Source organism: Ursus maritimus, unplaced genomic scaffold (genome assembly GCF_017311325.1).
Source record: "Ursus maritimus isolate PB19 unplaced genomic scaffold, ASM1731132v1 scaffold_7, whole genome shotgun sequence".
NCBI classification, from domain to species: Eukaryota; Metazoa; Chordata; class Mammalia; order Carnivora; family Ursidae; genus Ursus; species Ursus maritimus.
The window spans coordinates 75,060,473-75,085,609 of record NW_024426885.1 but is presented as its reverse complement, the minus strand read 5'-3'; the positions used below and the strand labels follow the sequence as shown (position 1 = coordinate 75,085,609).

General features: G+C 35.5%; 1 protein-coding gene across 15 annotated transcripts in view; it reads right to left on the bottom strand.

Moving 5' to 3' along the window:
* The window catches only part of PCDH15 (protocadherin related 15), a 768,547-nt gene that overhangs the window by 481,111 nt on the left and 262,299 nt on the right, over positions 1-25,137 (bottom strand). For all 15 annotated transcript variants that reach the window (XM_040624601.1, XM_040624600.1, XM_040624598.1 and 12 more), the window contains one exon: positions 14,710-14,865. In XM_040624601.1, coding sequence (XP_040480535.1) covers positions 14,710-14,865 — 156 coding nt within the window. The remainder of the gene's footprint in view (positions 1-14,709; positions 14,866-25,137) is intronic.

Genomic DNA, 25,137 nt, shown 5'->3' with positions numbered 1-25,137 from the left:
AGGTCATTAAAGGAAAGGGAATACTAAGGACCTAAGATTGAGACTACAAAGACATAGCAACTAAATGCAATGTTTGATCCTAGATAGAGTCTTTGACCCATAATGACTTTATTGGGAAAATTAAATGTGGGTCTATAGATCTATATATGATATACAATATATATTATGCATATGATTATATGGTATATATACACACATATATATCTCTATCTATCTACTAGAAAGAAAGATTATTTGATCAGTACTCCTCACAACTGTCAAGGTGATCAAAAACAATAAAAGAAAAAAAATTGCCACAGTCTAGAGAGGACTAAAGAGATACAATACCTAAAAAGTAATATGGTATCCTAGATTGGGTCCTGGAACAAAAATAAGGACATTATGTAAAAACTAAGGAAATCCAAATAAAATATGGATTTGAGTTAATAATAACATTTCACTGTTGGTTCATCAGTTGTTTAAAAATGTACAGTACTAATAAAATCTGTTAACAAGAAGGGAAATTGGATGTGGGTTATATGGTATCCTATTACTTCTACTAAAATAGTTATTTAGGTCTGAAGAGTTCTGATATTTTTTAAGTAAATAATAGAAAATACGATGATAAAATGGGCCATTTCCATAATCACTTTCATTATAACAAAATCCAAGACCTGAGCAGATCATTTATTATGAGAAAATATTATTAAAATAATAGAGCTTTGTTCATTTATGTTACATTAGTTTTTAAAGATTTATTCATGTATTTCAGAGAGAAAGGCGGAGCATGGAGGGGAGGGGCAGAGGGAGAGGGAGAGAGAGAATCTCTAGCAGGCTCCACGCCCAGTGCGAGCCAGATGTGGGGCTTGATCTTCTGACCCCAAGATCATGACCTGAGACAAAATTGAGAGTCAGATGCTTAACCGACTGAGCCATCCATGCACCCCAATTACATTAAATTTAATATATAGTATAAATTTGAACTAATTCTCAGCCAAAACATTAAGTAAGATAGACTAGAGAGGGAAAAAGAAATAAAAGAGAGTGAGAGATTCTCATACTTTCTATGGTTTAATGTGGCTGACGTCACCTTCTAGTTCCTGCTGATTGGTATGATCATTAAAATGTTTTCAATCATTAACTTAAATCTTAACTACATAAAACACTTTAGAATCCAATTTAAAAAATTAATGAGCACATTAGGCTAACAGGTATTGTTGAAATGTAAGGAGAAATAAGTATAATGGCATTTAATGTAAAATAAAATAAACAATATTTTCTTAATTATTAATGTTATAATATTAATAAATAATATTTTAATAAAATAAAATAAAATCCTAATTAAACCAGCATATGATACCAGCTAATATAAAATACCCTCTATGGTATATTACCTATCATACATGTAGTTGGGCAAGATGGTCTTGATATGCTTGTCATCATGTTACTTTTTATAATTCTTCCTGAACTCATAGGCATTCTACAGAAAAAGTACTATATATATATATATATATATATATAATTTACTTATAGTCCAACTCTGATGTTATATCACCACCATCCTATAATTTTTATTTTCTAGTTATTAGTTATAAACAAGGTATTTTACAGGGTACCTGGGTGGCTCAGTCGGTTACGTGTCTGACTGTTGATTTCAGCTCAGGTCATGATCTCAGGGTCTTGAGATCAAGCCCCAAGTTGGGCTCCACATTCAGCACAGAGTCTGCTTGTCCCTCTCCCTCTGCTCCTTCCCTGCTCTGTGCTTTCTCTATCTCTAAAGTGAATAAACAAAATCTTTAAAAAAATAAATAAGGTATTTTACAGTGTCCCCTCATGATGCATTAAAGGGAGTTTTCAAGGTTATTAATCTCACAAAGTTTGAACAGAATGAAAAAGAGAATCTTTGTTGATTTGAAGTTGAAAAATATCTCATAAGGAAATGCTCATCTGTGAATAAAACAAAGTTTAAAACTATATTTATTAGTCTCAATGTTACATGGGATTTAGTCTTTCTCTCTTTTTTAAATTATCCTATTTTCCCCATAGTTTAAGAAATATAAGTGCTAGAATGGGTATAAGGTATATAATTATTAACCTAAGAAAGGTGGTAAAAATAAAAATACAATTTAATAAAACATTTCAGCCAAAACAAATGTTTCATACTGAAAATACTCAGGTGTATTTTTCTTTGAGAATTAAATTTGGGGAAGCGTGACTGCACGCATGTGGGAGTGCCGGATATAAGGAGCAAGGTCGCCATGACCACCATTCCCACCACTCCACGCGCACACAGAATGTCCCTAGAACTGTAGGCTTCGCTCTATATTCTCCTTATTCTTTAATCTTCAAGAACTATCCCAAATACGCTACTATTTCTTCCATGGAGGAAATCAAACCTATTAGGAATTACTCAGCTTTTTGTGAATATGCGGATAGGAAGCAGCTGTCCTGAAATCACCACCTAGGTTGTGGCCACTCAAAAGGCTGTGCTTCGTTCCCTTAACATTCAACTAACAGGGCACCTGCGTGGCTCAGTCAGTTAAGCACCTGCTTTCAGCTCAGGTCATGATCTTGGAGTCCTGGGATCGAGCCCCACATCGGGCTCCATGCTCAGCATGGAGTCTGCTTGTCCCTCTCCCTCTGCCCCTTCCCCCCACTGTCTCTCTCTCAAACAAATAAAATCCTCAAAACAAAACAAAAACAAACAAAAAAACCATTCTGCTAGCACGCCATTATTTTACTGAACTATGGACCAAGTGGATACTTTAGACCCAACAAGCAAGTGCAACGTTTTTCCAATTAGTATTAGTACTATTCATATTATTGGTCTTACATACGCCTTACTCTTTCTGAAAACCTTATTTTAAGACATGGGGAAGGAATACAAATTTTCAAAATTGCATGTTGCTGTCTTGACATATCTGAGTTTTACCATTCTCCTGCCTCATACGTCTGTACAGTGCGGTGACCAAGCACTCAGTTGTGGAGTCAGCCTGCCTTGGTTTCTGGCTTAGAGCTGCCACTAACTAGCAGTGAGGTCTTAGACAAGTGAATACATGGCCCTCTGGTTCTATACTTTCTGCAGCACACACACATGATGTGCGTCTGTGTGTCGGCGCAGAGGTCTCATTTGAGATGCTTAATAGAAAACATTTAGTATTAATAACTATACTTAATAAATGACAATTGTCATGAATTATCTGGTAGAATGGTAGAATGAATCTACCATTATCACTGTAACCTGTCCTTATTCCACTCAGTGTCAGGAGAAACGATGCCACTGACCTGGCAAGGAGATCTGCGTAGAAATCTTACTGCCCATAATTTCTGGACAAGAATAAATTTAAAATATATTTGGGGTGAAGTTATTTTTTGAATGAGTACACTTAATAATACAAAAGTAAAAAAATACTAGAATTATTATAAATTTAAACTTTATAGACATTTAAGCTATTAACCAGGATGTGATTTACGATGTACTAGTAATGTCAATAATTATGAAATAACCTGATTGTTCCTTAAACCCAAGGTAATTTCAACTGCAAACCTTCATCTTCCTAAATTATAAATGACATTTTAAATTTAGATTTATGGAACATCCTTTAAAGGTTCCTATTATTAATAACTGAAAGAACTTGATCAAACACAAATTTATTAAATTGACATGATGCTCTCGGGACCCTTGGCATTGAGCTTCACAAGCTGTGCATGCAGGAAAATCTTTTAGAGGGAAAAAAAGTACATTTGGTCAAAGGGGAATCATTAATATTACTTAATCAATACGACTTTAGTTTTTCTGGGACATGAAAAGTAGGGTAAAGATTCTCAAGTGGTATAATAGTCATATCTAAATAAATACATTAATTTCCCCCTATAGTTATTTTAAAAGAGCAGTAATTCACATAAATATGTGTTTTCCCCCAAGGGCTATGTAAAAAGAACTATAATTCTCATAGCTCATATTTACCAAGTCAAAAAAAAAATGTATTTCTTTTGTTGTCATCATTGTGTAATTTAAGTAATTTGTCACAATAATCCGGAAAGCCTTTTTTTGTTTCTTTAAAAACTTTATCACAAATGCATTTCTTTGTAAATTTAACTCAAAACAAATTCTTACTCTCTAGCTCATCTTTATCTCAGGGACAAGTGAACACATATGTTTAATAATACTTTCCTGTTTCATGACTGTACCATTCATGACTCATTGATAAGTCGATGTACAGAACCCCTACAATGTGCCAGGCACTGTTCAACTCAACCAACAAAACAAAACACCGGCTATCCTAGGGATCCCATTCCCTAATTTGGCAGATACACAGGAAACAAATAAATACATACATTATATCAGGTTTAAATAAGTCCTATAAAGATAATCCATTTCAGACTGTCTCTTGAAATAGTTATAAAGGGATGTCTGGGTAGCTCAGATGATTAAGCATCTGCCTTCAGCTCCAGTCCTGATCTCAAGGTCCTGAGATCGAGCGCTGCATTGGGCTCCTTGCTCAGCAGGGAGCCTGCTTCTCCCTCTGCTGCTCTGCCTGCCACTCCCCCTGCTTGTGCATGTGCTCTCTCTCTCACAAATAAATAAATAAAAATATTTTTTAAAAAAAGGAAGAAAGAAACAGTTACAAAATATACAGGTAACATGTTATATTCTAAAATCCGTGAATTTCTTTTTCTGTTTTAAAATTTAGTGCATGTATTCATAACTACCCTACAAGGTAGGTATTCTTTTCATTCCCATTTTTAAGGAGAGAAAACTGAAGCACAGAAAAAGTATATATATTTTTTAAATAAATGATGGGGCGCCTCGGTGGCTCAGCGGGTTAAGTGCCTGGCTCTTGGTTTTGGCTCAGGTCATGATCTCAAGGTCATGGGATCGAGCCCCATGTGGGGCTCTGCACTCAGAGGGGAATCTGCTTGAAGAATCTCTCTCTGCTCTACAGTCCCGTGTGTGCACTCTCTCTATCTAAAATAAATAAATAAATTTAAAAAAATAAAGATAAATGATAAACCAATTCTAGCATGGTTGGACATCTGGGTTGTTTCCAGTTTTCAAGTACTATGGAAAAAGTCAATAAATCTTGTACATATGTTTTGGTGGGCATATGTAATAATTTACCTTGGGGTATATACAACAAAGCAGAATTGCTGAGTCATAGCATATTTACCTGTTCACTTTTTCTAGGAACTATAAACAGATCTCCAAACAGTTGGGCCAACTTACTCATCCACCAACAATGTCTGAAATTTGTGGTCACCCTGTAACTTTACCAACACATGGGACTATATTTCCTTTAAATAAAAAGCTGAATTTAGTTTAGAATAAATAGATGTGGTTCATTCCCCCTTCTATTTACCCCCCCCTTCATTCTTCCCTTCCTTCTCCTACTGATAACATCACATAATAAAAAATTTAAAAAAAATCAGTGAAAAAATAAAATAAAATAAATAGATGTAATTGAAACTACATTTTGGTAGGTCCTATGAACAAGGTATTCTTGTTAAAATTCATTTTGTCTGTAGCTTGTTTATAAAAAAAAAAAAAAAAAGACTTTAAAAAATATTGACCTTGTCCCCAGCAAACTTGTTAAGCTCATTTTTAAAGGCAATAATTTATATGTAAATATTGTTGGTGTCTACATATACAGTAGTACCATTTGTGAATAAATAGAGCTTTATGCATCATTTTCTAAATAATATGAGAAATTTCTAGTTTCTTTCTGTTGTTTTTATTAATTTTAAGTTTAGCTGCATGGTGATTAGAAAACATACTCTGTAATTTCAGTCATATGGAATATGGTGACACCTCCCCTATAGCCTCACATTTGGTAAAAATCTTGTAAGTGTTCCATGTGCTTGAAAGGAATGTGTTCTGCAGCTGTTGTGTGCAGTCTTCCTTCCCTAAGAATCCACCAGGTCGAATTTTCTAATCTCACTACGCAAATCTATTTCCTTACTGTTAAGTTTCCCTACTTATGTTGTCAGTTAATAAGAGGTTTTACATTGTGTACTTCTGTTCCCTAACAAACTGTTATGAATGTAGTGTCTTGAATTATTTTTGTCTAAGTTATTTTGTATATTTTAATTACCTCACAGATCAGTCAGAAGACAGAGAGTCTCACCAACCTAAAAAACCAAGTGTCCTCAGGCCTGGATTCCCTTCTGGAGAGTCTAGGAATGGATTCACTTCCAGGCTCATTCAGGTTATTGACAGGACTTCATTATTTTTGCCACTGTAGGGCATATGGACTTGATCCCCTGCTGGCGCTTAGCATGGCTTCCTTCTCCGCTGGTAGAATGTATTCATGCCTCTATCCATCCTCAAAGCCAGCACAGGGGGCCAAGTCTTTGTCACATGCAATCTTCTTTGATCTCCTCTTCTGCATCATATTTCCTGCTTTCTCTTCCCTTGACTTTCAGACTCCAGCCAGAGGCATGTTCCATTTTTTTAAGTGCTCCGGTAATTAGACTGGATCCACCAGGTCAATCCAGGATAATTTCTCAATTAACTTCCATAACCTTAATCGTATCTGCGAAGTTCTTTTGTCAGGGATTAGGGCATGGCCATCTTGGGAGGCTATTATTCTACCCACTCCAGGTTTTAAAACCTCCCTCAATGAGAATAGATTTTTCTATTCCTCCTTTAATTCTTTTAATACTTTATTATTTCTGAGGCCATGTTATTAAGTGTAGTTGAATTCATAATTGCTCTAACTTTCTGGCGAATTGAATCTTTATCATGAGGAAGATTTCCTTTTATTCTCTACCAGTGTCTTTTGCCATAATGTCCATTTTGTCCGACAAAAGTACAGCGACAACAGCTTTTGCATAATAACTGACTACATGGTATATCGACTTCCATCTTTTATATTTAAGATTTCTGAGTCCTTATATTTAACTGGGTTTCATGTCAATTGTCTATATGTGGCTTTATTTTTTAATTTAGTTTGAAAACTCTTGTCTTTCATTTCAGCACTTTCTCCTTTACTTTTGATGTAATTTTTGAACAGGATGGTTTAAGTCTACTCTTATTTAGTGTTCATATTTTACTCTGCCCGTTCTATGTTCCTTTTTGTCCCTTTGCCTTACTTTGACTGATTAATATGTATATTATTCATTATTTTATTCACTTTCTAGTGAATTTCAAGTGAATTTATCTCATGGATACCGGAATTCATCAAATCTTCCCCAGACTGAAATCTGCATCCCCAAAGTACTCATGTCTAATATATCATTCTCCAAGTAGCATGCACTGCTACTCAGTCAGAGTTTGTCAGCCAGAATTTCAGAATCGACCTAAACAAAGTATGGAGTGTCTACATCTTTTTTTCTTCTACCCTTTACAGTCAACCAGTCCTTCTTTCCCATGAACCTATCCACCTAGATATCCTTCCTGTGTACCCTCTTTGTCCATTTCAGTTGAAGGTTTTTTGCCTTGCATCTCTCTGGCTCACCTCTTCCAAGCATTCTCCATCCAGCCATGGGAATGACACCATCAATCAGCACAGCTGATGTGCTTCCATTGGCTTAAGCCATCCCTGGTTCCTTAATGCCTAGAGCTCCTTTGTCACCAGTGGTGCCTTTCAGAATCTGGCCCCTACTTGTTCTTCAGTTTCACCTCCTTCCTTTCTGCCCTTCCTCATTTGAAGGTTTTATAAATAATTCCTTACAATTAAGTCAGTGGTAGTGCAGGAAAATAAGGTCTACTGAATTAAACAAAATTGGAGTAATAATAGGAACAGTTTACCAAATTAATTCAAAACACCATCAGGAGACAACAGGGTTGATAAAAGACATAGAGTATGTATTTCTAAGGTCACAATATTGTGATAATACAGTGGCATCAAGTTTTATTTAACATACTTTTTATTTATAGAATGTTATTCAGTGGCCATTTTATAGGTCAAAAATAGATGGACATTGGCAATTTCCTTGAATTCAACCTTTTAATTACTTTAAATTATAATGTATAATATAAATAACATGTGATTATATATTATATACATTCATAACTTCTGAATAGTATTTTTCCAAGTTTCTGAGTTAATTATAAACTTAGAAAAATATATGTATGAATATTTGTATATATATATTCACCAAGTAAATACTAAGTCTGATATATATTCTCTATCGCTATATGATATCCTTTTTTAAAAAGATTTATTTATTTATTTGAGAGAGAGAGAGAGTGCACATGAGTGGGAGAGAGAGGCAGCGAGAGTCTAATGTAGACTCTGTGCTGAGCATGGAGCCCAATGTGGGGCTTAATCTCATGACCCTGAGATCACAACCTGAGCCAAAACCAAGAGTCGGACACTTAAATGACTGTGCCACCCAGGTGCCCATATATGATGATTTCTTGGTAACATCTCAAGGGGAGTGACAATAAGAGTGAGGGAACTTTTTCAGTTAAGGCCATGTTGTAAATATTTCCAGCTTTGTGGGCCATCCTGGTTCAACTGCAGCTGTCACCAGTTAGACTCCAAGACCTGACCTTGACTGCCCACTTGCTTGTACTCACCAACCTTTGTCCCACATTTTCCTTTTTCCCCCACGTTATCTCTTAACTCAGACAAATGGAAACTGGAAACTACTCCTCCCTCAAGCAACTGTCCTGACAAGACCTCCAGCTGGCCCACACCACCCAAACCACTCACGCCTGTACAAATGGATGATGGAATGACCTCTACAATGACTAACAACTACATTTACCTCATTACAATACTAAAAAATCTCCACCAGGGAGGAACATGAGCCTAATTTACACAACAGACAATGTGTGTATAGGCTGGTTTCCTCAAGACACAGGCGTGAGCTCATGCCCATCTCTACATATGATGACAAGGCTCCCCACCTAAATATTCATCCTAATCCTAAATAAAAGGAAGTTGAGGAGTCCCAGCTTTAGAAGTTATTCCCCATGATCTCCTCATTTGCTGCCAATGAAGTTTACTTCGTGTGACCGCTCCACTCACCCAGTGCGGTCTCTGACTCACCAATGAGCCGGCTCACTTAGGTTTGGTTACACAACTACTCAGCTCTGCTCTTGGCACATCCACAGTATACGGTGAATGGGCATGGCTGCATTGTAATAAAACTGTACTTATGCACACTGAAATTGCAGAGGCCATATGAAAGCAGGTGGCAGTAGGTCATGTTTTACCTGTGGATCATAGTTTACCTAAAAATAGGACTTTCAAAAGGCTGTCCTGCTATCATTTTAACCCTGATTAGAAACAAAAGAGCAGATCTTTGAACTTAATTTAAAGTCTCCACTTTAACAAAACATTTTATATTAAGACACCACTCTTAGGTAGGCAAAATATCACCTCATTATGAACATAGCAGAAATCACAAATTTTAAAAAATCACCCATAATTCTAGAGCTCTAATTCAAACAGTGTTGTCCTTGCATAAGGCAATTTTATCACACATACAACGTTTATATTTTAAAAGTAATATCTGAAGCAAAGATGTTAGTTTGAAATTTATTAGAAGTGAGAACCTTACCCCTAATAGTGGAAAACAAAAGCATTAACACAAATATTTAGTGTATTTGTTTAAGCAAATTATTTAAGAAAACACAAAGGACTAAAAAATAAAAAAAATGTTTTAAGAAATGAATATAGGATTAAATCATTACAAGAAATATAGTACTAAAATAACAAAGAGAATACATTTTGTTTATTATTATAATTTTTAGAAACTGCATATTTGAAACTAAGTAAATAATCTAACCAAATCAATGAAATAAACTATAAATTAGTAAAGCCTAATTAAACTAAACAACACAGAGACCAGTGAAATCTGAAGGCACATTTTGTAGAAAGCTGCATTTTGAACTAAGTTCTTCCCCTTCTGAAGCTGTAAGATTACAATTAGTCTCAATTTGAATAAAAGGATAGAAAATGGCACTACATAAAGCACCCTACCTAATACAAAGACAACATGCACACCTTTCAATCTATTATGAATTACAAAACATTTTGCAGTCAGCATATTTTTAAAGCAAAGTAAAAGAAAATCTAAGCTATCTAACTGAAAAGCTTTCTAAATTGAAAATTACAGGCTTAAAATAACTCAAAATTTAAATTCCTTTTTTCCCTTCCTTCCTTCCTTTCTTCCTTCCTTCCTTCCTTCCTTCCTTCCTTCCTTCCTTCCTTCCTTCCTTCCAAGAGACCATAAATCATCCACCTATTGAGAGATTGCAAGGGAACATTCTTCCAGAAACTGCCAACAAATTATCTCTAATAAAACACATCATGTCACAGCAGCTAAGTACATTGAAGATGATATTTAAGGTGATAAAAAGAACAAATTAGTATTGACTAAAAAAGTACACCAACTGTGAAGAGATCATTAAAGACCAGGGCAAATATAACCTCTATATAATTTTGAGATTATTTCTTTGCAGGCTTTAATGTCTGCCTTGACTTGCCCTTGTTTGCTTTTTATGTCAGAAGTAATTTTGGGGGATGAGATGCATGTGTTATTAGAGACACCACAGCCAGAAAATATTTATCTTCAAAAATTGCCTAAGAATGATCAGCTACAATTAGACTGTGCAATCTGTTCTTCAAAACAACTAGACTAATTACTTAATGATACAATTGTCCAAAATTAATTGAGGGTCTCCAATTACCCGGAGAGAAAAAAATACTTGCAATGTCTGATGCCCTGCTCACAAACAAGGAATTATAAACTTGCTATAATTCCTGCTGGGTAGTTAGATACAGGCAAATATTTTGGTAAATTCTTGAAACATGAATAGAAGAACATGTTTAAAAAGAGTAAAAAAGACTGACATTTTATGCATCGTTGAATTACTTAAAATAGGCTCATAAAATATTTCATTCAACAGTCCTCATTTTGACAATAATGCAAAATATTTGCACATTTCCTGTTTTTACTCATTCTTCCATTTGCAGATATTTTGCATACTCTGCTTTTCTTAAGTTGATTTTAAAATATTTTACAGGTATAAGACTGTAACAGAGAAAACAACTCAATGTTAAAAAAACAACAGCAACAATGCTTTAACATGGGATCTAAACAAAAAGGAAGTGGGGAATGGAAGGACAGACCTGTAACTCTGGACATATGGGATTTTCCTTCCATGAATGGTATCCATCCAGTGCAGAAAGCTGCCTGCGGGGCATGAAAACTGAGGCATAGGAAGATCTACTTCAAAACACTAATCTAACCTACACAAAGCTAAGATGTGGGACATTTTCTTAAGCTCCATATTCTCAATCCAGGACTTTTGGTACCTTTCCACACTGTAATGGCAGAGTTGAGTAGTTGGAATAGGGATAGTACAGCTCACAGGGCTAAAATATTTACCATCCGGTCCTTTCAGGAAAATCTGCTAACTTTTCATCTAGAACACATACATAATTTCAGTGATGTATTTGCTGCTAGTGCAAATTTTTGATGGTCAGGCAATCCTTCCTTTTCACAGGTTAAATATTTTTTAAAATTTCAGTTGCATTTGTATTATCTATAGCTCAACCATGGGATATACAACATATAAAATACATCCAATTTTAAAACTTGACTTCATGTTTAGAATAAATGAAGAATTGCATGTAGAAAATAAAAAAATAAATAAAAATAATGATTGTGATTATAATATTATGATATAATACTATAAGCATAATCCCTGATATTTAGTTCTAAAATCAGTTACATAAAAGTGGTGATAATTTAGCATGTAGACGTCTATTAGTAAGTAGTGAAGAAATTATTGAACCACGGACTTAGGTTTTATTCCCAGCTTTGTGACCAGTTCACCACGTAATGTAGCCAATTCTTGCTCCTCCCCCTAGTGTCTGTTTTCTAGGGTGAATAAGGACAGGGAGTTACCATGGCTTTAATTTTGGAAACTTGTTTCATAAATCTGTGGTAATGACTTTATACCTGTCTTTTGGATTTTAATGAAGTGTAAAATATTTTGACATCAACAATCTATTAAACTGTGAGCGATTTTTAAAATTTTTTGAGAAACATTTAGATCCTTCTCGTCTTAACTACATTAACTGTATGTCTTGTACTGAAAGGAGAAATCTCATGGAAAATATCTTGCAAACTTGCATGCAGTAAAATCTATTTAATGTAATTTAATTTTATAGGCAGAGAGGCAGCATTTTAGTTGCAGAAGGCAGGGATATATATATTTACATTTACATTAATATTTATATTTATATATGTGCAGGGTTTATATGAAGTATATGAGTGACTATATACACATTAATACATACACATATGTATGTATATGTACACATAATTGCAGCGTGTGTGTGTGTGTGTGTATATAAGCCATTTACATTAAGATCTATGGAATATCTCTTCAAATAAGTAAAGGGTGAGAAAAATAGCTAAATTTCATTTTTTTCTTGTGATTATGTTTCACAGTTTAAAGAAACTTTTGGTTCTTTCCAAGCAATTAAATATAAAAAAGTTTGAGCAAAATCAAATGGGGGGGGATATGACCATCGATTACACATGTTCTCAGAATCAAACCAAAGAAGGAAAGCCCTTGCATCCGTGCAGGATTGCCTCAGTTGACTTTAGGGAAATGTGTGAGAGAGAACCCTATATGAGCAGCTTTGCAAAGAGACCTGGGCTTCTCCAAATAACGTTTAGATGACAAAACGTTTAACTTTTCTATAAATTTGTATCACTCCAAATGACGTTTATCCAGAGGCTGTAGAAGTTGAGTCTGGATGGACCAAACATCAGTGACTGTGAGCAGTCAGGGGTGACTATGGAAATAGGACATGGAAATAGGTCTTGAGTTAAACTTGAAAAGATAAATAAAAATGGGAGACCTGCAAGGTAGGGAGGATCCGGTTATAAGTACAAGGCACGGTGTGAGCGTAGCCTTAGAAATGGAAATGTTTGTGAGACGTGCGGAAATTAACCGGGACAGTGAGGCAGTAACAGAGAGAACCTCGTGCTAAGAACACACCAAGGAAAGGTCAGATTATGGAAGGCCTTGAAAGTCAGCCAGTGGAGACAGATGACCTTTTTCCAGAAAATAATGAGAAATTTTACACATTTTCTGAATAGGAGAGTGATAAGTTTAAAATAGTACTTGAAAAGGTTATTTTTCAGCAAGGGGCTGAGAAGGTGGGCGGGGGAGCGGAAGTAGTCAGACCACTCAGGGCACTCTGAGATCCAAACTGAACATTGTAAATTTCTTCACAAAAAAGGAACTAAAGACGGGGCCCCAGGAACTGTTAAATGAGGTGCAAGAGTGGGTTTTACTATGAGATCTGCTGCCTGAGATAATTCATCTGATACCAGTTTATTCACGGATGAAGTTAGCACTCAAGCAAAAGAAGCAAAATCGCAAAGAGTATATTTCACGTGCTAAAATAATTAATCATGTAACACGGTTAATTACATTAATTAACATCTGTCCGTTTTAGCAAGAACCTGTTTAATAAAAACAGCTCAAAAAAGTTAACTTTGACCAGTAAACTTGTCCTATTAACCTTCAAAGAAGAGTTTACGGCTTTTTTTTTTTTTTTTAGCAATTCAATCTACAGAGGCTTATGTTATAAGAAACATCATTTCTTCAATTTTTATGAGTAGAAGAATATTGAATAAATAAAATACATTTTAAATAATTTGAAAAAGCAAGTATGTAGAGGTTAAAGGCCTGATGCTGTGTTTAATGTCCCAAGTACACATTCCTCTTATAAAGCAGGTACAGAGTTTTTAAGCTTAAAAATAACATCTGGGAGGTAAAAATAATCTGCGATGTGTCTGAAGTATACATAACAGCTGATATCAGAGATACATTAGAAAAATTTTCTTAGTGGAGTAACAAAAAAATTAGCAGAGTAACCATTGTTTTTTGTTTTTGGTTTTGTTTTTTAAAATAACAGAAAAGGGCTTCTTGGCCCATGGATTTTGGCTCAAATGGAAAAAACAAAAGAAAGCAGAACAACAAAAAGCATGTTCTAATGAAAGCAGTAATACTTAATATTTTTTAAAAAATTCTTTAATCAGCATGAGCATTGAGTTGTGACTTGTATTTAAATATTTGCCTATGCTAGAACTTGATTTTAAAATTAAGGAAATTATTTGGGGTGCCTGGGTGGCTCAGTCAGTTAAGCATCTGCCTTCAGCTCAGGTCATGATCCCAGGGTCCTGGGATCGAGCCCCACATTGGGCTCCCTGTTCAGCGGGGAGTCTGCTTCTCCCTCTTCCCCTGCACCCCCCTCCTCTTGCTCCCTCTCTCTCAAATAAATAACATCTTTAAAAATAATAATAATTAAATTAAGAAACAGCTTTAAATTAAAAGGATCTCAAATAGATATTCTCTTCCAGTATTTAATTCCTGCTACGACCTCAGAGATGTGGAGAACAATTAGTTCACCAAGTTACCATGAGAATANCTGCTGAGCCTCAGTAAACATACATGTGGGTTTGGGCATTAAATTGTCAGAGATGATCAAAATACCAATTTTTTGGGTCATTATTATCAGCAAATTAGATTTTGCCTATAGCAAAATGAATTCCTGAAATCTTATCAGACGTCACCCAGATTTTATTTCTTCTGAAGACCTTGCTATTCCTTAAAAAAAAAATTTTTTGGTGATATTTCCAAACAGTTAAGCCTATGACTGTGGAGCATCATTTCAAGTCATGAACAGTATCCAGTGAGCTACACAGATCAATAAAAAGGGCACAACGGAAGAGGAGCTGGAAACCGACCTCGTTCACGGTGGCATAGTAGCTCTCGTGTTTGAACATGGGTGAGTTGTCGTTCCTGTCCCTCACCACGATCCGAACTTCATGGTAGATCACAGTGCCCACCTTCTTGTTGACGCACTGGACTTGCACCACGATGGAATGTATGCTCATCGGGGGCTGTAATACAAAAATTGCATTTTTTTAAAAAAAGCATGGAAACAGAAGCTTCTCAATGATGGTCAAAGCGCACTTGTTTCATAAAATGTTCTAAGCTTGTTCATTTAAAAATAAGAATCATCTATAAAAATTGATCCATTTCCCTTCTTTTAAGGATAACAGAAGGCCATTGTGATGATTTCATTGTTCGATTTGTGTCTCAAAATATAGGATCTCGGCAAACATGCGGGCCATCCGAGGACCGGTGATGAGTACAATCACAAAACCAGGGCAGAGATGCAGGGAAAAAACGGAGTCTGTCCCTTCAAAAGTTAAAAAACAACAACATGAACTTGCAATCCATAAAAAAAATAGGTTAATGATAAAATCTTTGGGGAAGTGGGGTTGCACGACATGTGTGCTCATTTACACTTTTGCTAAAATATATGTTTATATCTGGTAAAAATTAAAATATAGTCAAAAGAAGAGAATCTGTTCACAATCCAACCAAACTTTCTCGTTCTATACATTTAAATGCTTATCTGTTAGTCTTTCTTTCTCCACGTATACACCTATTACACACACACACACACAGATACACACACACACACACACCGTGAATCATCCATATAAATACAGATTTACTACGGCATTTTGGTATACACTGTGACGCTATATTATGTGATTTAATGGTACTCCATTCTGAGTCTATAGCACAATTTGTCTTAGCACAAACTGATATTAAGATGTTCTGTGTTGTCCATTTCTGTCTTCACAAACTGTATTTCAACAAATAATCTGTACATAAATAGGTGTCCACCTGCCCCCTTTTTTAATGATAAATTCCTGAAGGAGAAGGGTGTCACCAAAGGGCACTTACTAACTCAGGTCACACGGCCAAGAGCTTTCAGAATTAGGACGCAAACCTACATCTCTTTGACCCTTGAGTCAAACTGCTTAACACTACAAAATATTCCTTTGCGATTTTTAAATCTTCTTCGAGCTTATAAAAATTTCCCTCTAAATACATCGTTTTATCAGGATGATGTATTCTCACCACCCGTCTGAAAGATGAGGCCCCCAGTCTGCTCTCTCCTTCCAACTTCTCCCCTCACTGTTTATTTTTCTTTATTGCATTTCTCACTCACCTCTTGGCATATTACACATTTTATATATTGACTTCAGTCCACCTCCCTTCACTGTGCTGGAAGGTCCATAAAGCCTGGTGTGTGGTGCTGTCAGGACTGAGGCTCTCTGCCCATTAACTATACTGTGCCTGCAGTAGGTAATCGTGACCTCCCCACGTCAGACTATGTGGCTCCCGGCCAGTTATGGTGACCGTACACTCGGAGCAAAATCTCTCAGTGCTTCGTTTGCTCCTCTCTACAAGTAGGGATAAAAATAAACACTGATATGATAGGATCACGGTAAGTATCACCCAAGGTTACCCTGGGCCAGGCACACGTAGCAGATGTGAATTGTTTTTTTTTATTCATAAAAAGTTAAATTCCCAAGAAAGCAAAATACATGGAACTTATAAAATACAAACTGATCATCTTAGATTATGAAATAAATTATTAAATATTTGGATTGAAACGGATTTGAATGGGATGCCTGGGTGGCTTAGTCGGTTAAGCATCTGACTTCAGCTTAGGTCATGATCCCAGGGTCCTGGTATCGAGTCCCACATCGGGTTCCTTGCTCAGTGGGGAGCCTGCTTCTGCCTCTGCCTGCAGCTCCTCCTGCTTGTGCTCTTTCTCTCCCTCTCTCTCTCTGTCTCTCTGACAAATAAATAAGTAAAAGCTTAAAAAAAAAAAAGGAACCGATTTAAACACACAGCAATGATCACTGGAAGCTAGGATAGGTTCATTAAAAATGTCACAGGACACATTTCTAAGTCAGAAGAATGCTATAGAGACCATATCTAAACTGAAGCAAACTTTGTTGAATTTCAAGGTATTTTTTATAGCCGGTAAAGAAAAAGGCATTTTAATTTATTTGTACTTTACTGAATAAATGTATATAGAGAGAATAAATTTAATAATCAATAACATATGCAGGAAGATATCTGATGAAGGGCCTTTTAGCTCTGTGTTCTAATATTTACCCCATTTTCCTTTTAATTACTGACATAAATGAAAGCATTAAAGTTCTGTGTATAAAATCAGTGCAAGTCCCAAAGCTCAGAAGGATATATCACACATTTAAGGATGAAAGGCAACATTCAAAATCATTTTAATAAGTCAGAATACTAGGTTATATAATGATATATGTTTACAATAATAAATTTAATTTACCTTATTGGTATCAGGACAAAAAAATACCCATGTACAATACATGGCTATGCACATTAACATGAAAATATAATTGTGAAATTTTGATGAATAAAAGATGGGCTTACACACCAACACTGTAAATGGACTGCTGGGCCAGTAATACCAACTTCATATTCATTAATAATATCAGATGCAGAGACAGGTGGAGTATAGTTAGTACCATTTTATGGGCAGATAGAATGTGAAGTCTGACCACCTTGAGAACGTGTGATAAAAATTGAGGATATTTAAGGTAAAAAATGCAAGATGCAGTAGACATCTGAATGGTTATTTTGAAAAGACCTATTAGCTTATTCACTGCAGTCTCAGAGAGCAGAAATAACAACAATGAATAAAATATATCACAAAACATTTTTTTCTTCAGTATAAGTAGAGGCTTTGTATTAATCTAGATCAGCACAGAATAGAATGGACCATCTTATAAAAGCAAGCCCATCACTGAAAATCGGCAACCTTGAGGCAAAAAGATCATTTAAAAAGATCAGGTCTTTCCATTTTTACTATCAGTTTGAAAGTGTTTTCTTTAATAGATTTTTAAGGAAAGTCCTGCATATTTCAATTGTAAAGTAAAACAAAACAAGAAACAACCAAAAAAAAAAAAAAAGCCCAAAACAAACACAAAACCCACAAAACATCACAAAGACAAAAACAAACAAAAAAAAACAAATACTTGTGCTGTTAGCCCTTGGCACCCCTTAGAAGACAGGTGAATTAAGTTCTTCTAAAGTTGTTTATCTTCTAAATATTATAAGAGACCTATAAAACCATTTCCTCTCAACTTCTAACACTATATTGAGTGGGAGCGTGGTGGTGCTGAGACAGAAAGGTCACAATCTTGTAAGGAGGGAATCAAATACACTGTACACTGAGCCCCTACTTAGTCCTGCGACGTGCCCATAAATCAGACATAATCAGGTCACTTGGAAATCTTGCCCCTTTCAACTTTAGCTCCCTATGCAACTGTGAGAAGCATGGATAGACCTCAGCTTGCAATAAATTCCAACCATAATGGATCGCGTTGAAGGCCAGAATTCCCTGCAGCTCATATATAACACACACGTTGTAATCTTGCCTAGGAATAGATTCTGTTCTGCTGTATAAGAAGGTCATAAATACATCAAGCGTAGTTCTACAAGTCAGTGAGAGTTTAGGGACTACAAAATGCTTAGGAATCTGTTAGGGAAATTTTGAGTTATCTTTCATACCTGGCGGCAAAAAAATAAGTCCTGCCAATTGTATCTTCCATAATTTTCTTAAATTGCTTCATACATGAAGGAAAAAAAAAAAGCACACAAACAACCAGTGTATAAATTGTTTTGGGCTAATTACTTAAAACCACTACAATTCGTATATACCTAGACATGCCAACTATTGTCCCAATTTAAAAATGAATGTTTAAAGTACTCTCTGAATGCATATTTGTATGTTCACGTACATGTGGGGATGGGTCTTGATATGCGTAACTAAGGTTTTGGAGTGACAGATACCAACAGTAGATGGACGCCATCTCTGAAGAGTATGTCTGAGAATAGAAAGTAAGGAAAGAAAAATTTCCAACTAGTATGTATGAACTTTGTAATTTGAAAGAAGACAAAAATCAAAAATTTTATTATGAGTTTTTCAGACAATCACTTAGAATTTAACAAGCAAAGTAAGATTTTTATAAGAAATTTACTGATGTAAACAGTGTTGGCTATAGCATTCATCTTTAATCCAAGGAGAACTGAGTTTCTTCTAGAAACCGTGTTATTTGGAAGACTTATGGTTTAAAGAGAAAACAAATTTTTAGCCAACCTGTATAAGACTTGCTTTTATTTTTCCTAAAGCAAAGGCCAACTTTATTTAATCCTCACAGGAATGAAAGGATTTTGTCATGATTTGTCTTCCTATGTACAAAATGAAAAATCTTCATTATTTCACAAATCAACTGGAAGACAGTGAAAGGAAGTAAAACAGCATGTTGTAGAAATTAGTTTTAAATAAGGAAGCGTACTTAAAGGAAATGGCTGGCCAGAGTTCTGAGTGTCTCTCACAAATTAAAGTTTCATAATAAATGGTGCATTGACATAAGTTTCTTAAAGAAGAAAGTACCAATTTGAAAATATAATTAGGATAATGTAATATTTAAATGAATTTTTCATAATCAACTATTAAGGACATTCAGTTTAATTGTATTTATTAAATTCAAAATTCAATGTGGTTTGGGATTAATATGATGCAGTCCTTGTGTGGTAAGCAAATCCCGTAAAACTGATATGACATGAATATAAATATAGAGCAAGTCAAAGAGTTTTGGAGGCTTTACAGTTTGGAGCAAGAAACAACATACCAGTGTAACATGAAGGAATCTTTAACACAGAGAGTGGCATTTAAGGCATTTCTTGGTAGTAAATGACATTCAACTGATGGCAGAGAGTAAAGGTAGTTTCTGAGCATAGGTTTAAAAGAGTACCAGGGAGGGGCCCCTGGTTGGTGCAGACGGTTAAGCCTCCACTCTTCGTTTCAGCTCAGGTCTGATCTTTGTGTCCTAGGATCGAGCCCCTTGTCAGGCTCTGTGCTCAGCACGGAATCTGCTTGAGTCTCTCTCCCTCTGTCCCTCTACCCTCTACCCTCTCTCTCTCTCATATTAATAAATCAATCTTAAAAAAATTAAAAAAAAATAAAAATAATAAAGAGTACCAGGGAAGACCTGATTGCAATGAGAAGGCATCAACGGACAAGGTTGGAACTGTGTTTGGGGCACGGAATGTAAAATAGGTTGTATCATGACATATGGTGGGAACACTATTAGGAGATTGTCTCCAAGTCCAAGTGAGGACTGAGAGGCTCATAGTGTGGCTGTGCTGTCAGCCGCAGAGGCCAGCATGGAGGGGAATGTGGGCAGCTCGGTGGTGACATGGACACTGGTTGGGGGCCGGGAATCAAAGCTCTATGTGCAGCTGCCAACTTAGAGTCTGGAAGAGGAGAAGGTAAGATGTTCAGGATTTCCATGAACATGGTTTCTCTCTGTTCAAACTTTTTAAAAGTTTGCCCAGACTTTTGAGATAAGTGTAATAGGACTGTGGCAGAATCATATTTTTCTTTCTATTATTATTTTAATTATCAATGTCATTATGACCATTGCTATTCCATCCCCACTAGTGATGAGGGAATATTGGTCAGGTGGATTCACTCATTTTGATTTCAAACATCTCATGTGATGCTCCTTCATTACTGAGATCTACTTTTCATCCCAGACAACATATTTTGGTTCTTTTATCATTCATCACACTTCATTTTATACCTTTGCATTCTCTCTCTCTCTCTGTCTTTTTACTGAAGGAAATGTATGGAACTTCAGTAAACAGAAACAAAAAAAAAGGAATAAAAAAAATAATGACTACCAGGGCAAGACTTATGGACTAAGCTTGAAAACTGTCAAAAGCTCCTATGTATACAATGTCATATAGAAGTTTTCTAGTTAAATGCAAATATTGGAGGCTTGAGAAGCTTTACATTTTATTTTAATCCTCAGAAATTTCTGTAGAGATCATCTGTTATTTTACTTATTTCTTAACACTTAATCTTAAATATATTTATTTATTTACATTAAATTTTCTTTTAGTTGTATGCAGCCATAACTGTTTGAACGTTTCTACTAAGAGCTAGTTTATGGCCTTAATAAACAAAGTGCAGAAAACATGATTTAGAATTCCTTCTCAGGGAAACACACTTTCCCCAACCACTGCAGAAAGAACACGTGGAAATGAACATGGATCTACTATCAGGCAGCCATGCCCTCCTCCCCTGTCTCTGAGTCAAGCCAGTGAGTATTGAGGTGCTCTCTCTCATCAGTTAGACAAGACACAGTGCCTGTGGTCAGTCCTCACTAAAAGCTTGCAAGGAGCTGATGCAATGGGGTGGATATAAATAAGAGCCAAAGCCACATACAACCAAAGAAATGGGGGGACAAAATTATAAGTACACAGAGGAATCTGATCTGCAGAAAGAAGAAAACTCAACAACTAAACAGAGGAATGTAGAGATTAGAGATCATGTGGTCCAAGAACACATAGTTTCCTCTGTCCCTGATAAGTTTCCAATATTGCTAAAATCAAATTATTTTTCATTTCTATGATGTTGATATTCTAAACATTCTTCACCCATTGACTTGAGCTCATCTAGAGGCATTTTTGTGCCTTCCTTATAAGCCGAAGAACTTTGAATAAAATCAGAATATACCTATGCAATGGTCTGAATTTTCTGTCCTTCCAAAATTCACATGTGGAAATACTAATAAGATGGTATTAGTAGGTAGGGCCTTCGCCTGACTGGCAAGTATGTGTCAATGCAGAAAATATTCAACTTTAAGCATGATTTAAAAATGTAATGCTTCAAAAAGGCAAGAACAACTTTATTATGTTACTTATAAAATATATTTTGGGCAGATGAAGGTAAGAGGCAGAAATTCTAACACCTGGTGAGTTGCATCATCTATTTCTTATGTCCCTTTAACAACATGAATCAGGTGATTAGGTGATAAGATGAAGACCCTTATACAAGAAGCCTCAGAGGGTATCCTTGCCCTTTTCTATCATGTGAGGGTATAAGAAGTCTGCAACCTGGAGAAGACCCTCCCCTGATCTTGATGGCACCCTGGTTTCATACACTCAACCTCTGGAACTATGAGAAATAAATTTCTGTTGTTTCTAAGCCATCCAGTCTAACCCAAATGGGCTAAGACACTTAGAAAAGCATCATTGTATTTGAAAAGCTCAGTGGAAAAAAAATTCCACTAACAAAATAGTTCCAGAACACTTTTCCCCTAAGAAGTACTAAAATAAATTCTACCCTGTTGACATAATACGGAGTTTTGGCAGTTGTTATTAGGGTCAAATCCTAATTGTTGGCTCTGTTTTGCTATTCAGAGCATTCACATTTTTTGTTATGATATATTATATTCATAAAATGAACAACTCAAAGAATGTTGGCAACTACCTAAAGAACTGCATGTCAGGAAACTAATAGAATGCAGAGGTAGGTATACTTATATCAGAAAAAAGAAAAAGATTCCAAAACACAGACTGAAATAAGAGATAAAGGACATTACATAATGATGAAGAGGTCATCCAATGAGAGGATATAACATTTGTAAGCATTTATGCACACAACATAGGAGCACCTAAATATATAAAGTAAATATTAACAGACCTAAGGGGAGAAATAGCAATACAATAATAGTGGAGGACTTTAATGCCCCACTTATATCAATGCATAGATCATTCAGACAGAAAATCAATAAGGAAACATTGGCCTTGAACAACACATTAGACCAGATGGACTTAGACACATACAGAACATTCTATTCAAAAGCAGAAGAATATACTTCTTCTCAAGTGCATAAGGAGAATTCTCCATGACATATCATATGGTAGGTCACAAAGAAAGCTTTAATAAATTTAAGAATGTTGAAATCATATCAAGTGTTTTTTCCAACCACAATGGTATGAAACCAGAAATCAATTATAAGAAGAAAACTGGAAAATTCACAAACACATGGAGATTAAACTATATACTACTGAACAACCAATGGGCCAAAGAAAAAATAAAAAGAGAAGTAAAAAAAAAATACAATGAGACAAATGAAAATTGAAATACAACAGCCTCAATTTACAAGATGTAGGAAAAGGAGTTCTAAAAGGGAAGTTCATAGGGATAAATGTCTACATGAAGAGAGCAGAAAAATCTCAAATAAATAATCTAACTTTACACCTCAAGGATATAGAAAAAGAAGAACAAATGAATCCCAAAGTTAGTACCAGAGAGAAAATAACAAAGATCAGACCAGAAATAAATGAAATAGAGAATAAAAGAGACAACAGAAAAGGTCGACAAAACAAAAAGCTTTCTTTGAAAAGATTAACAAAATTGGCCAACCCTTAGCTGGATTTACCAAGAAAAAAAAAAAAGAGGACTCAGATAAATACAATTAGAAACAAGAAGGAGACATCACATCTGATACCTCAGAAATACAAAGGATTATAAGAGATTACTATGAATAATTACATGTCAACAAACTGGACAAGACTGTAAGAAATGGACAAATTCCTAGAAACACAAACCTAACAAGAGGGAATCATGAAGAAAGGGAAAATCTGAACAGACTGATTACTAGCAAGGAGATAGAATCAGTCGTCAAAAACCCCCCAACAAAGAGAAGAAGTCCAGGACGAGATGGCTTCACTGGTCCATCTGATCAAACATTTGAATTAATACCAATCCTTCTCAAACTCTTCCAAAAACAGAAGAGGGAACACTTCTAAACTCATTGTATGTGGCCACCATTACCCTGGTACCAAAACTACACAAAGACACCACAAGAAAAGAAAGCCATCAAGAACTGCAAACAGACTTGTTGTCCAAAACAGGAGATTGTTTTGAAAAATAACCTCGATTTATTCATCCAGTAAAATGCTATGCAGCCATTACAAACGATTATATATACATTCATTCACAAGGAAGAATGTATATTACAAATCACATTTAAAAAGCAGGCTGAAAAGGAGTGCCTGGGTGGTTCAGTAGGTTGAGAGTCCAATTCTTGGTTTTAGCTAAGGTCCTGATCTTGGGTCTTGAGTATGAGCCCCGCATCGAGCTCTGCACTCAGCTGGGAGTCTGCTTGAGATTCTCTCTCTCCCTCTTCCTCTGCCCCTCCCCTGCACGCTCTCGCTCTCTCTAAAATAAATGAATAAATCTTTTAAAAAAAGCAGGCTGAATGCATTATAAACAGTATGATATAAAGACACATGCCTATATATATATATATATATAGCATATATATATATATATATACTTGAAATAATATACAGCAAAATACATATGAAATACTTTCCTTAGATGAAAAAGCAATGTTTGTACATATGCTTTTTATTTTCTGATATGTCTATCATTAAGCATATATTATTTTATAATTAAGTAAAATTAAAATTTTCAGTTGTGATTAGATTTGGACTAAATGCACTGATTTATCAAGCTCCTTTCCTAGTAGCAATAGGCTATGCTTCACATAAAACAGATGGGTGCTGGGTTAAGAATTTTAAGAATAAAAGCCTTTAGACTTTGATGAATAAAGCCCTAAAAGCACTGTGACATCAGGGAGAGCAATTCACAAGAATTTAAAAAATTCAAAGGTTAATGTAGGACATGGTAAACTGCACTGAAGTAAGAGGTTATATTGAGATTTATTTTTTCTGAGACACGTGGAGATCACTTTCTATTAAGGGAAATGTGGCAAGCATCTAATAGCTAGGGAAACATTAAGACTACAGCAAGTTACTCCAGTGGGATGGATGTAAGAGTCCATATGTAGTAAATAATCATTCCTTCTCGTGGTTCTATTTACAATTCCTGATTTTGAGATGCAACTTTCTCTAACAATTTGAGAGTAAGAAAAGTAGGAAGATGCTTTAATCAAGGCAAGATCTGTAACCTAGGGTCTATGGAAACTTTGTAGTTAATAAAGTTCTTGAATTCGATGGCACCTAATTCATGTATGTGCAAATAAACTTTTTCTTGAGAAATGCATCCATAGATTTGATCAGAATCCTGACCAAGTGCTCCACCTCCCCAAAATGAAGACTGACCAACCAATCCATCGATCAGAGAGTGAATTTCAGCCTAGTATCATTATTTCCTGACTTGTAGAAAGTTAGTACTGGTAAAGAGAAATAGAGTGAGCCTCCAAGGAAGTATTTCCTAATGATGCAACTCATTCCTGATATGTTACAAAGGTTTGGCAGTTCCTTGACATCAAACTGTTTTTTCCCCTTTTATTGTCACTCGTTAGCTCGATGGCCCCCTTTACCGGCGAGCAAGTCCACACCACACACTGTTACTCTTCTTATGCTTCTGACATCTTCTATGCTACTCCTTTTACTATGTTTATACTTAGACTTTTTTTTTTTTAAGATTTTTTAAA